General features: G+C 38.0%; 1 protein-coding gene across 11 annotated transcripts in view; it reads right to left on the bottom strand.

Annotated features, from left to right (window-relative positions):
* SBF2 (SET binding factor 2) overlaps positions 1-17,597 on the bottom strand; it is a 269,359-nt gene that overhangs the window by 217,557 nt on the left and 34,205 nt on the right. For 9 of the 11 annotated variants that reach the window (XM_065066158.1, XM_065066154.1, XM_065066159.1 and 6 more), the window contains exon 2: positions 2,975-3,063. In XM_065066158.1, coding sequence (XP_064922230.1) covers positions 2,975-3,063 — 89 coding nt within the window. The remainder of the gene's footprint in view (positions 1-2,974; positions 3,064-17,597) is intronic. The other 2 variants (XM_065066151.1, XM_065066153.1) reach the window with 1 other exon arrangement.

Below are 17,597 nucleotides of genomic sequence, written 5' to 3' on the forward strand. Positions count from 1 at the left end.
TTGCATCAAACTAACAAAACTACAAATATAGTCAGGGGTAAAAGTTGAAATAGGGTCACCAGCTTTCTTAGATAAGATGTTCTCAAAATGATCCCTTTCCACTCAGCTGAGGGCAGCTCCATTAGGCACAGTTTTCCCATGTTAGCCCATTTTTCAAAACTGGGCTCAACAAAATAAAAAAATATTATTTACAGTGTTATTACTTAACTTCAAAATGACCTGCACAACTCTGTTCTCTATATTGTCTTAATTTATGTCTCAGAAATCTGACCACCCGAATTGAAGCCCAGCAGGACAGGGGAGCACGCAGGATTGGTGAAAGAGAAGAGACCTCCACAAAAGTCTCAGGGGATTTTGTCTGTTAGTTTTTGTCTAAAGCTTGGACTAACAGCATCCCTACAAGCTATGGAGATCACAAGGGGTCCCAAACAGGCATTTTCCATTTTAAAGTATTAAAACTTTGCAGGTAGGGGTAGGCATAGGGCTTTTTCACTATTTACCCTCCGCCTCGTTTCATAAAATGCTATTAACATGAATGAGAGACAACTACTAGATCATAACACCCATTAGATGCCAAGGTTAACTATCTGATCCAACTTATTTATTTGGCAAAAAAAACCTTGGACATCCAAATGTCCAAATTCACAGGCCAGTAATTTGCTTTATAAAGGAGATGCAGGGGTAATGAGATCTTCACCAACAATCAGCTCAAGATCACCATGATTCATGGCATGAAAATCTTTGGCCTCTTTTTCCTTCGTGAAAGAAAAGAGTTTAACATGTTTTTCAGATACAAATCATTGCTTTTTTTCCATTTCAGTGAAACCATGTAATTCCCTAAAGATCCTTTACTCAAAGGAGAGGAAGCACACTTAAAAGGATTTTTAACTCAAATTAGTAACAGAACTATGTGCTATTCATAAAAATGTCTACCTTCATTCTCATATACATTTACGTCAACTATTCTATTCTTACAGTTTCTCCCCCCAACAAAGTTCGCTTGTTACTTTCTTAATGATATTGAAGCTGCCCTTAGGGTGTCAAACAGGACATTTGGAAAGCAAATCAAAACTTGATTCATTTTGCCAGCTGGCCAAATAGATGTCCTTAACTTTTAGTTTGTCGGATTTCATTTTAGTTTGGAAGTTTAAAGTCTTAACGGCTTTGCCTAATCAGTCATTTGAGAACTGATACAAATATAATGGTTTGTTTTTGTAAAGAAAAAGCTTTCTAAAATCTTCCTTTATAAAGTTACTTCTTGTAGTAGTAACATCCTACAATTAAATGGGAAAGAACATTTGGGTACAGATATATCATTACAGAAGCTTCACTGCTTTAAAAGAAGCTGTGCTCATTGGTTTCAAACCATCACTAGAAGTCAAACACTATACTTTCTTTGAAGTAACTAAGGAATATTTTTATGACAAAATAAATCTCAGTATGACTCAAACTCTTGCAGTTGTTTAAGGCAAGATCAAACCACCTAGTTCGACCCCAAGAGAGCGGTTAAAAAAAGAAAACACCCCTAAGCCTTGGCATCAAAAATTTATTTCTCTTCTAATGAACTACAACTGTGTGTACTATATAAAAAAGCCACTTATCTGAACTCAATCAGCAGCCATCGAGCATATGCTGCCTAGGACAGTATTAAGTCGAGAATTACTAGTTAGAGCAAACAGCAATTGCTATACAGAGTGGTATAATGTTGTAACAGTAGTAGGAACACTTCAGAGAAAGCAAGAGCTTCCATTGTTTCAGCACAGCACTACATTGCCAAATGTAGCATTATGCAAGCGTACCGCAAAAGCTGTAACTATCCATCACGTGTATCAGAAATAATGCTTACACCAGGAACTAATGTGTGACATCCCGCCAAAACATACGGCTTGTGCTGGACTATGAAGAAATGAAAACCACACTGCTGAAGAGAACGAGCAACCAGTCGCGTACACCAGTGCCCAGTGAATAACATCAACCTCTGCTACAGCAGGGAGCACGCGGTGAGGAGTACGATCCCCCCCGCCTCCCTGGAGAAGACAGCACTGGTGTGTGATGGCACAGGCTGGGCACTGGTTCTAAGCTATCACCCTGGTAAAAGCTTCCTATATCTGGGGAATAGACTCAGCAAAGAGTCAGTGCCTTTGTCCGCTGCTGCTGATTTATCCCACAGCACAAAGACTTTATTGCAACATTTCCTACAGGCCATCTCCTTCCACAGCTCATCCTGTCCCACATGTTCCGAAGTTCACGGCTGTAAGTTTCACTCAGTTCTCAGAAACCTCATCTGCAGAGTGTGACCGCAGTATTTCCTTTCGCTGCAGGATTTTTAGGGCTGTATGTTTCATGAAGCCCCGATCTGGATGAGTGAGATTTAACTTCTCATTGTGTCTCACAATATGAGACCAAGAAAAGGAAAGAAGTGGCGCTTTGTGAATTCTCAGAGAAGGTGTTTAAAACAGATCACTGTATGCTCACCTTGTTCAGTGTAAGCACCCGTTATACCATCTGTCAAGGACAGAATACTGGGTAAAAACTGACTGTTCTCATTAAGCCAGTTCATTGGGATATTATTTTTTAATGTTTTGTAATCTATAATATACAAATACACATTCGTATTTATTTGAACACAGCAATGAAAAGTCATCTGCCATCTGAAGGATGCTTCTAAAAACATAGTCAATGATAAAATTACTGACACAAACGAACATTTATTTTAAGTACACTGTTACTAACATCGCAACAAAGTTTTCCTGTATAATAGAGTTATCTACTTAGTGGTACAGACCAGAATAAATTCTCTTCTGTTAGCCAAATTTATTATTCTTAAAGCTATTATCTATCCCTTTGACCCATGTAATTTCTATCCATTCCCTGTCAGGTTAGATGATACAGATTATTGCACAAAGGCAGATAGATCTTTGAATTGTGTATGAAAGAAATTATAAAAAAATCATAAAAAGTAACGCAAACTTACCAACTCTATTCCCTGTGGAAAAGGAGTGTCTTCCCAGTCCTTCTGAGGAAACCTTTGTATTATTTTTCCGAAACCTTCTGTTGGGCCTGCTGAAAGATAAAATTCAATTACTTAAAGATAAACTGGTAGAATTTAAATTGCCATAAATTTGGGATTATTTTCAGAATATACCCAATATTAGGAAATATTTCACCACAAGAGGCAGAACAGGCTCCTCAAATGTGTCCTGCAAGTCATATAACAAATACAGTCTCCAGTAATAGCACAAGGAATGACTACATGAAATGAAGCTTCAAATGGCATCCAGCCCATACCCCTCACGCTTGTTTTCAAAGTGACAGATGATGATTGGTAATTCTAATCTCTCTCTAAAAACAGTAGTAAATTAAAAACTAATACAATAGATAATGTGATATTTAAAAAAGAAATCAAACATTTGTCAACATGCAGTCTTCAAAAAGAAGTCTATAGATTAAAAAATGTATGTGATTTATGCAGGACACTCTAGTTTCTTGCCAGTATTTCTAGTTGGTTTCCTTGGACAAGCCAGTAGTGATCTCCCGTGCTGAAAGATGTAGAGAAAAACTGCTAATTTCTGATAACTTCTCTTATGCAATTGTCTTCTTTTTTACCTCTTCCTTTTTTGAAAGCCACAGTGGTATAGATAGGAAGCCCTTCATAAACACCACAAATATTGAACTGTAATGTCCTGTCACCCGGAACGTTACAGGAATGCGCATACAAACATGAATTTTGTTCTTCATCTTCTGGAGTCCTGGAGAACATCTTGAAAATATAATCATGGTTTTAACTGAATTTTAGCTGAAGGATACACCACCAGTCAGTCCTGTCTAACATTTATACACATTTAAACCCAAGAAAACAAGATTTCTGTGATAATACTACCTATCTGTCCGTCCTCACTCCAGCAATTTCTGCATCTCTGGGAAGATTTCAATGTAATTCCATAGATAAGCAGACACAAACCACACACGTTTGCAAGTCAATCACTGGGTAGAGATGAGAGGCCCAAACTCTCATTCTTTTCTTTTACTTTAAAATAAAAACAGATACTGAAGAAACCAGCTTCCATAAAGCTTCCTAAATGGCAAAATGGACATTTGCAAGCGCTTGAAGTATCTTTCAACAATCTTCACAGACCTATCACATTTGATTGGATCACCTTTCTTTGAGATTAAACATTAAAAATTGTAAACATTTTCTTGTAAAATTCTCAAAACTACGCTTTGATATTATGAAACAGTATGAATTCTGCATTAGTAGTAACAGTCCATATGTGTTGCTTCCTCTGTAGATACCCAAGCAGCAGCAAAGAATACGTTATTTTCCTGGCTTTACTATAAAAAACAGCTTTCAGTCTGACACAACTCTAGTCTGCTAGCGTAGAGCAATTCATAAATCAATGGTATGGTCGAAAAAAATACACTTCCTTTAAGTTTCCTGCTCATTCATAGTTTGAGTTTCCTTCTGTCTTAAAACCCACAATAAATTTTACAAGGCATTTAGGTAGAATCTGACAATACATTAAGCAGTATTTTCTCCAGTTTATGTAGTTTTACACATCTTTCTATGCTTTTTTCTCTTGAAAATAAATTAGGAATAGATGTTTTTGGTACAATGGGCATGTAAACTACACAGAGTATATTCCAAACAGTAATCTTACCCCCAAGACAGCACCTGCTGATTGTGATTCCCAAGGGCAGCCTAGTGAAGACCTGCAATCAGACTGGGCTAGCTGAGTTCTAAGTAGCACTAAGAGATGTAATCAGCAAGTTAAAAGCCAAAGGAGATATCAAGAGAAGTTGCAGAGGTGCCAAGACAGCACAGTTACGATATGCCAGAAACCAAGAAACAAACAGAGACATGGCTACAGCTGCAGTTTTTTGTAAGGAAAGGGAGCTCAATATCTATTAGACTGTAAGAACTTAAAACGGTCATCAGTCACTAATTTCACTTGTTTGAGATCAAGTGTTGCTCCAGGTATTATTTGTTACACAGCATCTTCTACTGAATTATCACTCTACTCCCCTCACCATTTCATCTCAACATCGTTCAAAAATTAGGAGGCATAAACAGAAAGGCTTTACCATTCCCTCCCTAAACTGCTCTCAGAAGAACAGCCAGTTCCACCCCTTCCCTCCTACCACAAGCGAACACTCCTGCATTCCTCCTTTCTTCTACAGCCTTCCAGTCCATTTCCCTCTTGCATGGAAAAAAAGAAGAGCTACATTTTCAACTGCATATGGCAGGAATTGATATTTATTTTGTTGCTAGCATGCAATAAAGAGCCTTCAACATCCCCTGCTCTCCTCTTGCCCTTCAGACTCAACATCCTACTCAGAGAACTCCTCTTTCCTCCCATTCCTTTCTGCAGTTCCCTAGAGAGCCCCTACCGCTCTCTCCTTCACTCTGAGAGGGCTCTTGCTTCACTGACTCAGTATCAGAACTTCTTCCATTGTTAAGAGTCTCAAATTACCATGTTGTCCGTTTTTCACAAGTTATATCTTTGTCAAATCTCTTCTTCCTCTAGTTGTTCTAATACTGGCAGGTGGAGCAAGGAAGAGCCAGCAAAGAACTACAGCCAAGGAGCACGAGCACCCTCCAAGTAGAGGAGAACTCGTGGTCGAGAGGCCAACAGCGAGAAAGGGCAGAAGGACCGAGGTGAACAGACGTACCCAGACTGCCTGGGAAGGAAGTATCAAAGAATTACAGCAGCAAAACATGTTCAGTCCCTGCTATGTAAAAGTCTCCTAAGTCTCCCTGTGGGAACACAGGTCACAATTTTTTTTAATCTGAATCCACTCCAGTTCTCAAAAGACTGAGACCTCTGTCTGACACTACCAACTACACCTCTAAATAATGACATCCAAGAAAAGAGCTCAAAATTTCTTCTCCAGCACATTTTGAAGCCACAAAACCTTCTGGCTCTCTTTTCATTAGACTGCTAGAAAGACACTCCTACATTACAGTGTACGAACTTCTTTAATTCAGAATTAAGAGATGTACAATTTTTATTTTTTTTTTAATTTGTAATATTCAGTCCTTTATGTGAAAATATTATCAGTCCTTTCACATCACTTTCCCTGGAAGTACACTAATGCCGGCCATCACGTTTAAAAGACCTTACCACGTGTAATTCCTTCTTGCTTACAGGAAGGATTATAAATGTCAGCAGGAATTTACCTGAAAGAAATGCAACTCTGAACATCTTATGCAACCTAAACTTACACTTCAATTCATCTCTGGGATCAAAGGGAAATCATGCCAAAACAACTAACAATTAAATCAAAGTTTTGCATGCTGAGTAGATGTCTTGAAGTCATTACATATCAAATGTTTCAAGTACTATTTGGAAAAAATCATTTTGCGCTTTTCTGTACGTGCGTTATTCTTCTATTCAAGTCTTAAGTAAAGCCAAGGCGAATCCTTAACTAGATTTTAGCATGGTCCCTTTAATCTTTCTACTTTCAAATTGTTTCACCCCTCTCTACTACCAAACACAAGTAGAGTTTCTGTGCAACACTCCTACACGCTTCAAATTTTTTCCTCTGGAGTACTGAATGCAGGTAGAGGATGCTTTCAAAATCGTCATCAACTGGATCCTTTATCATGGTCTAATTGAAGACATAGTTTTGAATCTAATTGCATAACATGTCTTGGTAAAGTTCTCGGATTTAAAAACAAGACATACAAAGATGTACAAATGTAAATACGCACAAGCTGGTCTAGGTTGTTCTCCCTTCAGCGGGTAGTTAAGAGCTTTCAAGAGAAAAAAATGAGGAGCGGTAATAAGCACTTGGGGCCTGGTTCAGAACATTCCAAATAATTTCAGAAGGTGATTTTAAGAGAGAATACAGTACACCATGACATTGAATTATATTCTCCTTATAATCAAGATTAGATCACCATCAGTATGATTATAATACATGTTAAATTGCTCTAGATACTCAAAGAATTCATAATTTCATCTTAGCATTCTCTATTTGATTTAGCTACTGATTCATTAGGCCTGAGACATCACTTGTTTTAAGCAGCTTAAAATGTCCTCAAAGATAATTATATACTGTTTATACTGGCTAGACAAAAGTTTGTTTATTAACAACTGGCTGCTTCATAGACTGTTATTGCCACAGGAAAACCAGCCTTGACTCATGGAACTGGTACTTCAATTTGATTTATTGCCAATTAAAGTTTTGACCACGATTCAGGTACAAAGAAGACAATAAACAATTCAACAAACATTTGGGAACACATCATTCCTCTCCCTTCTCAGGCCCAACTTCAGTCCAGCACTTCTCCCCACTCCCCAACCTCAGCTTCCCCTGTCGATCCACCCATCTCGATGTGTTTGGTGAGCCCATGGGCAGTGCAGGAGGCTGGGGTCACGCACAGAGAGGTTTCATTCTGCAGTCCCTTGCCTCTTGCTCATTTTCTTCCGCTCCAGCACATATCTACAGGCTGCGGTCCCTCCAGGGGTGTTCCCAGTGACAAGTGTCCCTCAGGGGAGTGTTGCTTCTGGCACAGAGCGACTGCTTCCAGCAGTGTGTCTCCAGCGGTGTCCCCAGCAATGTCCCTTCCGCACCTCCTGCCTGCAGTCCTGGCGCACACACCGGGGCCTTCACACAGGTTTCAGAGCTGGCTGGGAGCCGCTGGGATCGGCACAGGGGAGTTCCTGATATCCTCTCGTACAACTTGATGCCTGCTCCCAAAACTCAGCCATTTCTGCATGGATACAGTTATTCCCGATTGCTCTACCTTAGAGACCATTCTTGGGAAAACACAAGAAACACTTTCTATCAGTTCAAGAAGAACAGGGAACTGCTTGACAGAATCCAGTGCAGAGCCATGAAGATGACTGAGTGGAGCATCTCCCTTATGAGGAAAGGCTGAGGGAGCTGGGGCTCTTTAGCTTGGAGAAGAGGAGACTGAGGGGTGACCTCATTAATGTTTATAAATATGTAAAGGGTGAGTTCATGAAGACGGAGCCAGGCTCTTCTCGGTGACAACCAATGATAAGACAAGGGGCAATGGGTACAAACTGGAACACAGGAGGTTCCATTTAAATTTGGGAAGAAACTTCTTCTCAGTGAGGGTGACAGACACTGGAACAGGCTGCCCAGGGAGGTTGTGGAGTCTCCTTCTCTGGAGACATTCAAACCCGGCCTGGACACCTTCCTGTGTAACCTCATCTGGGTGTTCCTGCTCCAGCAGGGGGGTTGGACTAGACGATCTTTCAAGGTCCTTTCCAATCCCTGACATTCTGTGATTCTGTGATTTGGCATCCAAGCTTGCAAAAAAAATTAGAAAGGAATCCTTTTCAGAAGGACTTGCAGAAATGTCAGAAAAGTGCCAGATATTAAACAGTCACAGTTAAGGCCCACAGCAGTTAAGATGAATCTTCAGAAAATCATCAACTAAAATATAAAGAAAGATTAAAGTTGGAAAAAATAATTTACGGAAGGATGCATGAAGGATACATCCCAGAAATGCAACACTTTAAAGGAAAAATATAAAGCTGATATTTCTGCATCTAAGATATGAGCATCAGAAAAAGAAAAATAAGTATTTACATTCATCAGATGTGAATGGAAAAACCTTTTTAAAAAAAGCATTGTTAATCATTCCACAGACAAGTCCTGTGAGAGAGACTTACAAGTCTACTTATCAATTAAATAAAATTCAACTATTTCACACCGTTTCTTAAACTGTATAGGAAACTCTCTTTACATCCAGCCAAAATTTGGTTGGGGTGGGGACTGCAGGGTTCTTTTTAATGAATCTGCACTCCTTACAATTCAGGGCAATTCTTCAAATTTCAGAGTTTTATATGTTTGTGATTACTACGTAAAATTCATCATGATTTGATAAATTTTGAAACAAAATAAAATTGTTATTTTCAAATACACAAGTTACTAAAGTGCAAGCTGCATTCTTTGTGAGAAGTTTAGACCCAGGACACATGAAAGAATCCCGGTTCTCCAGGCAGTGAGGAGCTCGCCTGCTCTTGCCACAAGAAGCTTCTTTCTTTTACTGGAAATATACTTCACCCAAATACAGAAATTTACATTTAATCCTTATACAGAAGCAAACAGATAGAAAAGGTCTGTCCTAAGGACCCTACTCCTTTACATGAATGCAAATACAAAGGAATTCATTTAACGCTGCTACCCGGATTAAAACCTGTGCAAGAGAAGACTCAATAGCTGCATTACCACTTCATAATAAAAGCAAGTGATTCTGGTATGCTCACCACACATTTCCAACACTTTCTAGTGCAATTACTATTGATTCTCTGTTGGCATTTTTCAACGCAACTAGTTAAACAACAGCCAAACCACAGGAAGTCTCTAAATCCCATGGTTTGGGGTGAGGAAGTGTGGATGATATCTGCCTTCACCTGACTTTTCTTAAGTCATTCATCTTTCAGCAGAGCAGGTATGTCTGAAGAGATCAGATTATTCAAGAAGTGGCTGCAATTCAACACCTCAGTGATTTCACATTCTCAACTGTTTCAGCAGAACAGGCAGAAACAGGGAAAAAAAAAAATCAGATCATGGGATTTCATCAACAGCTATAATTTGTTTCAATACATGCTACTGATAACTCCTGCCAACTTCCCAGAAATATCAAGGCCGCATACCAAATATTAATTCAATGTTAAATCATGTTTCCTTCACATCTTTATTTTTTAATCATTTTTCAAACACAGAGGTAGTTGGGTTTACAGATCCCAGTAGTTTTGCTCTTCATTTCACTCCCATTATTGAGAGCAAGAGGAAACACTGGCACTCATTAATATTGACACCTTGTTTTTAAATTGGGAAAAAAGATTCTTCCAGTGTTAACGAATTCAGATAGCCACAGCCAGCAAGAAGGATCTTTGCATCATCAATACAAAGATTTCTGTCTTGTGGTATCCTTTCAAATAATGTGCAAGAGGCCCTAATCCAGGTGGAACCTCCACAGCTAGCACTGCTCACTAAATTCACATCAATTACACACAAGATTCTGGAGGTGTTTGAAACTGTTTAAACTCAGGTGCAGTACACACATCACTCAGAAAATATATCAGTTAATAGAATATACATGTGCATGAGCATGGCACGGAAGATCAATGCATATTAACAGTGTGTTCCATGTAAAATAGTAATTGCTTTCATCATTAATTATATATGCAAAACATGCCTGGCAGTAATAAGAATTCAAATTACATATTTCCAGCAAAACTACTGCCATTATTATTACTCAATACCCACATTTTTAGCTTCCTAAAGTTATCCCTACAAAAAACAAAAGTATTCCTGTACTTTAACTGAGTATTTTGCATTTTTTTTCTTATATTTTGTACGATGTCATATAAAGCTGGGTACAAAAATTATGACGATATTGCGGCAATTTTGAATAGTGTCTTTAAGATGGCTTAATTCTTTAATCCATTAAAGCTGACCACACAGTAGATCAGGCTTCAAATTTTTAGACATCATATTCTTGTCCCTGTACAATACGTATAATCACAGAATAGTTTGGGTTGGAAGGGACCTTCAAGGGTCATCTAGTCCGATCCCCTGCCATGAGTAGGGACATCTTCAACTAGATCATACACAGTGAATTTGTCCAAGACCAAAACCAAAATTTCAGTCTATAAGAAAGCTGAATGAGCAGTCCATACCTTAAGCTATTAAGGAAAAAGCAACATTTTTCCCCAGCTAACCTCTTCTGATCTGCCCTCTTTTTCCTTCCCCTTTTCCCTTCTTTTTTTTAAACAATACAAACATGCAACACATTAAAATTCTGGCATAATTTGCTGGTTCCTGAACCCTAGTCCCCTAAACTCCCTTCTTATATAAATCTTTCCCCATGAAAGGTCACATGCCATCTCTTGCTTGCCCTTGAAATTCCAGAAGCGAGCTGTTAATGCAATTTACATTCCAAATTAATGAGAACTATGATAAACTCTGTCTTTTCACTTACAAACCCGTGATAAAAATACATTTGAGTTTTAAGTATTGTTAATCCTACGTGCAAAGCTTTGGATGTAAGCACTTTGGTGATCTGTTACAAGAGAGATCATCTTCAGGTCTGCTCACAAGAAAAACACTAGAGATCACTGAGAGAACTTTATGTCACACAAAATACTTCAGAACTACCATTATAGATTCTATATGCGAAGTTAATAAATCACTGAGTATTCACAAGCACAACTTTGCATGTTCAAAGTTAAAGACATACCGTCAGTGTGAAAAACATACAGATGCAGGTGGCAGAGTAGAGTACTGCTTACCCTTCTTTTCAAAACAGTACCTAGTGCTAAAGAAATCACTAAAATCTGCTGCGAGGTAAAATCCTTTTCAGATCAAAATTCTTAAATGATTTGAAACAGAAGTTTTAAACTATCAAGGAGTCTTGTCACTTTTTAGGAGCTTTGGAAAAGCTCTTCATGGCAGCACGAAGACCACTCATGTTCCATCTTATGCCTCCATTTGTAAAAGGGAACGGAAGGTATCTGAGGTCTCCCAATACCTTTAAAAACGTTGCTACAGAAATCTTGATGCCAGAAGACAGAAAATACCACAAAAGATATCCCCATTTTATCTCAGTTTCAATACAGAAATCAGAGCTGGAAGCAAGGTGAACAAGGAGCCAAAGAAGAACTAACATTAAATAGCTAGAAAGATAAGTATTTCTTTGATAGGCCTAAAACACATGGCATAAAGTTCAAAAAAAATCTGCTTAAGCCCATTAGAGAACACCACAGGCTACGTGCATCCTGAAGTATGAAGTAGCCTGGACAAGAAAATTTACATAAAGAGCATTTAACTCTGATATATTCTAGATAAGAAAGACTACTGCAACCTCACAGCTACAAAAGGTTAAACAAAATGCTGATACTTTTAGGAAGACGGATTGAAGACAGGCTTCCCACAACGGCCACAGACACTATTTGTACAACTGGCAGAATTCATAGACACTTCATCTTAATCAAGCCAAAGAAATGCAAGCAACAATCTTGGGAATTTGAACGACAGACGTTCCGGAGACTTGCCATATTACCAAGGATACAGCAAATAATAGGATAAGATGATACTCAGGCCCTTTTCTTTGTAAACAGGAAAAATTTGTTGAACTTCTCAGGGAAAAAAAAAAAGGTGGTATTTCAGTCTTTCCCCAAATGTACTGGCACTGCTGGTCAGGACTACCTGAAAGACTTGGATAGTCCAAATTCCTGAATGCTTCAATGTTTATTTGACTTTGGTACTTTTCTATTTTGCAGAGCCATTAACCCATCTTATACACAGGGGAAGGAACTACAGAGAAAGTGATCTATAGCCCCAAAGGCAACAGGCAACAGGCTCAATCAACACCACCCAAACCTTAGATTAGCACCTTATCCATGAGACCCACTGTTGCAACAGATATTTACCTATGCGGGTCAACTATGATCTTCATTAATCCTGGGTATCAAAAATCATGGCTGTGCTTTGGAAATAAAGGAAGGGAAAAGTTCTATCTTGTATTTTAATTAGGCTGAAGTATGGGGGTTGGGAGGGAGGCAGAATAATATGGTAATACATGCTATATCTCATCCCATTAAAACAATGGGTGTTTCTCCTGAGAAAAAGGCTAGCAACTGCTACTCAGTTAGACAAGCTGTAAAGTAGGTTTGAAAAGTCTAGGGAAAGTTCACATTTAAGGATGAACTTCATCCACTGAAGTTGTATCAATGCAAAGCAAAATGAAAATGGACAAACACCATAAAAAGCAGAAGAGGAAGGAAATCAGAGAGAAAGGAAGCATGGGCAGAATAAAGGGGAAGAGGGAATAAACTGGGATGTGATAATCATCACCATAGGTTAGATGCATCTCCACCTACTGCAAAGCTGCCCCTCCGGTATTGCTCGGTATCGGGCCCTGGCTGACACTGCACACAATGATTGGTCAGGTGTGACCCCATCAGCTTCTAATCCCCCTCAAGAGCCACAGATCAAGTGTCACCAAGTCAGTGTTATTATACCTGAAAAACTTAGTCATGTACAGTTCTGTCTCATTTTGAAAGCCATGCTTATGACTAAAACCCTAGTGACCAGTGGCAATGACCTCACTGGCATTTTTCAACTGCAAGTTCTGTAAAAAAACTATTTATTTTTGCTGCTGTTGTATCTATTGTTTTTAATAGCCCACGAAGGAACTCCTGTAATAACAAGTGTCCTTTAAAAAGCTTTTCTGTCCTAGGACCTATGAAGGTGTCAGTTATTGCTGAAGAACCCTTCAGTATCATCATCCTCCACCTTTCACTACAATTCCAACTCCCGCCAAATTTTATCTAGATAAATTACTGATACGCAGCTTGGCTGTAACAGCTGAATCTCAGGACTCTTGCTTCCAAATACAAGTTTGGGACATAATACACTTCTGGACACACACTGTAGTTCTGCTGGGTGGCCAGTAACACGGCTTCGCAAAAGTCTCCAAAGGAAAGAACAGATAAAAGAAAGCAACAAGGAATGTTAAATAATTTTCAAGTTACTCTTTATCCAACAGCTGGCATAATATTCAAGAAATTGGAAAAAACCTTGGGCAGCTGGCAGGGAGAAAGTTTCCTGCTCACCAACAATTCCTCTTCTTCTTTGCAAACAAATCACTTTTGCCAGCTTCTGGATAGGAAGGGAAGGTCAGACTTCAAAATAAACATTCGACGTTAAACAAACGTTCTTTTGAACACACCAAACTGAACAAGACTTCCCAGCTGTATTGGAAAAACCTTTTTGATTTATTGTCAAGGAAAGTATAAAAATTAAGACGACAAAACTCTGCTCGGCTTTGTGCTCTGAATCAATGTCTTAGAGCTTCTCAGACTGCTCCAAAAAAACCCCAAATTAGGCACCTTCTCAGTGCTAATGAAGAATGTATATTCCTTTGCTTTAGAAATAATGCTGCCCTATTTATTAAATCTGATTTCGGTTTTCATTAAGTTAACTTCCACAACTACTTTTTGATTTACCTTTAATGGCTATACCAAATAATTAAAAATTAAGCTTTATTTTGACATTTTCTAAACATAACTGTAAGATTATAATTCTACCCTAAAACTACTTCAAATGTTCAATATTATTATTTCAACTTCTTGATCAACTCCCATTTCAGCATACAAAATTTGAATAAAGCACACTTGATACAAAACTAGCCTGAGTAAATACTTCTCTTTCACCTGATTTACTTCTTGCCTGTTGCTTCTTTTTTAAACAAACACAGATTGCAAGGTTAGAATAAGTATAAAAACATTTACAAGTCCAAAGTTGTAAGTGTAATCTGATTTCGCTGAGTATAAAGAAAATCTATTAATACTCCAAAATCCAGCAAAGAAAATACTTCACAAAAAGGCTTCCTACATTTACTCTTAAAGATGACTCTTCACCTGCTGAAACTTATTTTCCTAAATGACTTTGTAGCAGCATAACAGGCAAGGAAGAATGTAACTACAAGGGTTGTGAATCAGCATGCATTTAAATGACTCCTGCATATGTAAACTCAGGTCTAAACGCAACAATTAAAACAAAACCTAAATATGTTGAAACACTCTATTTTTTCTTTTTTTACTTTTGAAGTACAAGCACGTTTTAACCTTTATTATTATTATTTTTTTCCTAGGAGCAGCTAAACGAGGGCAGGAGAGGAGGGAATCCCACCTTTACCATTTTACCAACAATATGCTATTTGTGGAGATATACAAAATAACACATTATAGCTTCTAGAAGTGTCTAAATAATGCTTGGTAATAGTCAGAGAATGTCATAATTTTATCTATGAACGACATCATACAATCCTACAATCCTAAACAAAATTCAGGCCCAGCAAACTGAATACGGAAATATGCTATTATGCTCTACTGAAAAATGTTAAGAATATATTTAAAGGGCTTTTGACATCAACATCATTTATACCTGTGTGAACATTTATAAACAAGGTTACAAAGCCAACACAGACTCCTTCTGTGACATTCTACAGAAATGAGCGTCATGCGACAAAGAAATAAAACATACAATGCTGCTCAAAGTCATTTCATTTTAAGTGCTATCTAAGGTATAACAATATTTATTTTCAAAACTCACATATATGATCATGAAATTTAATTTTTAATAGACTGTTTCAGATCCTACAAAATTTAGGCAAGTTGCAGACTAAATACCGTATAAAAAGACTGAAGAATTTTCCTAATACTGCAATTCTATTTGGATAAAAAAGTCTTAAATAAGAAATAAGAGTAAGGGAAAAAAACAAGTCAACCAAAAGCAAACAAAAAAAAAAAATCCATGAAACTTCATTACAAAAATCCATCAAAAATCTGGATGAGAAGAGGAAGAAGTAGCACGGCGAGCAACAAGCTACTGAAGCCTGAATTCCTGGACGGTTTGATACTCCTTGTTAGAACATCAGTCTAATAAGATCTGACCACTGATAAACTTTTTTGCATCTCTAACACCTGCTCTACAGCAGCCTGTTGTGTAACAGCTTTTTTCCTATACTGTAAGCTTTTTCTAATTTGGAATACATGTACAGTTCTTCTACTGGACCACCTGCTTCCACAGAACTTGCCAAAACTCAGTACTTGAGCATCTGCGGAACCGCTGTCTCTTTGCCTTTAATGGGATATCTTCAGCCTTCCCCAGGTGGCTTCCTAAGGAAATGCGGCTTATGCAGAACATATTGTGTCAGCCTGTCAGCTTCTCTCCACCCCCTTCAGCTGTTAGCTAGAAACAACAAAAGCAGGAATACAGAACCTGAAGCATATCAACAACTATTAAACTCAAAACATCCTAACACTATTTGTATTGCTGATTCTACGATCCAAGTCAGGAAAAAATTCTTTTACAGGAACAGTGTCTTGAGTTCAAGATATTATTCCAAAACTGATGCACATAGTGCCAGAATAATATTAGATCTAGCCTATTTGACAGAATAAGATTAGTAGTAACTAGATATACAGGGTGGGATAAGCATACAGATAAAGTTTGGGGTTGGGTCTTCTTTTGTAAAAGACGTGTAATCTCTTTGACAAAGACATTTTTCCAAGGCGAACACTGAGACTTCCCTTGAAGCACACATTTGTATCCAATGGTCTCAACAACTGGCTTTGTTTGAGGGAGTCACGGAGCTCGAATTCCGGCAAAAAGGAAAGAGCCCTGAGACAAGTTCTCATAACAACGCTGGTTCAAAAGAGCATTCCAAAATGAATGCCTGTTGCACCTCTAAAGAAAAAGCGGAAGCAATGCAAAGCAAACGGGTTTCTCAAAATGTATGTAAAATGATATACTGTCCCTCTTAAAGAGATTCATAAAAAAACACTAAGAGGAACACAATTTTTTTCTTCTCCAAAAATTGCAATGGTTTGTGTAACATTATTTAAGATCCACTGTCAGGATTCTAAACAAATATTGAAATGGCATGAGGAATTCTATCCCTACCGCAGTCTATCTTTGAAAAAGATAGAATTAGATTACCAATGTGAATTATCACCTGAAAATTGTGCTGATGAGGAAAACTGTCACTGTACAAGACCAAATGTGTCTTCTCAAGCGTTGACTTGTTTCAAAGGCACCAGGGAGTCGGATGTCTCTAATTAGCAGGGAATGCAATGTTGCAAAAGAGTAAGCAAAACGCTTCCCAGGGCAGGCTGATAACTTCGGTTCAATGTAGGGCTCACCAACATACAGACCCATGATAAGTGAGCACAGAGTACATTTTTTGAGAGACAGAAAGAAGATTCTGCACAGATTTTCCATTCCGTGAGGAACAGCAAGCACAGCAGTAGAACATAGTTCCAGCTATATGAATGTCACATACTTGAAGGTTTGGACTCTATATTTGACAGATTAATCTTCATTACAAACAAGACACCACTTTTTCCTTTAAAATGGAATACATTCTACCTTTCTTTAAATCTTTATATACCTTTCAGAGTAAACTGACCTATGTAAAGAACATAAGTGTTATAAGAAAAGCAACATGCAGTTATAGGTTTATACAGCTTTGTGTATCTGACTTCCAAGCAAAAATACGGAGATAAATGGCCATAGCATATGAAATTATTTTTGTGAATGCTTTTGAAATATTTTGACAGTCAAACATTTTGCAGCTATCTGTAACATACAAAAAGCTAACAAGGAAATGTTTTTTCCTTTCAAAAATCAAAAAACCACACAAATCAATGTTTTAAAGCCAAGCCATTTGCCATTATTTACATCTCCATTTTTATGTAAATTACCTGAAAGATTACTCATACACCCAGAAACACCGGCTCTTTCTACACAGTTAGGTTATATTAGCTAATCTCACTGAAGATCGGTTTGCTCATGAGATAGACCTGCATAATGTGTTTTTTAACTTCTTTATCGGTTTGATGCTAACATCAAATCTAGCTGTACAAATAAAGAAAGCTTACTGTACTAACAGATAATGAAACAGCTTCCTCTAACTCTCCTACCAGGTAGAAAGGTGTTATTTAAGTCACACATCACAACCATTCTCTCTTTGGGCAACACACTGCACAGAATTCACTACACTATTCCATTTCCACATAGACATCCCAGGTGACAACTGCACCGAC

Source organism: Columba livia, chromosome 5 (genome assembly GCF_036013475.1).
Source record: "Columba livia isolate bColLiv1 breed racing homer chromosome 5, bColLiv1.pat.W.v2, whole genome shotgun sequence".
Classification (NCBI taxonomy): Eukaryota; Metazoa; Chordata; class Aves; order Columbiformes; family Columbidae; genus Columba; species Columba livia.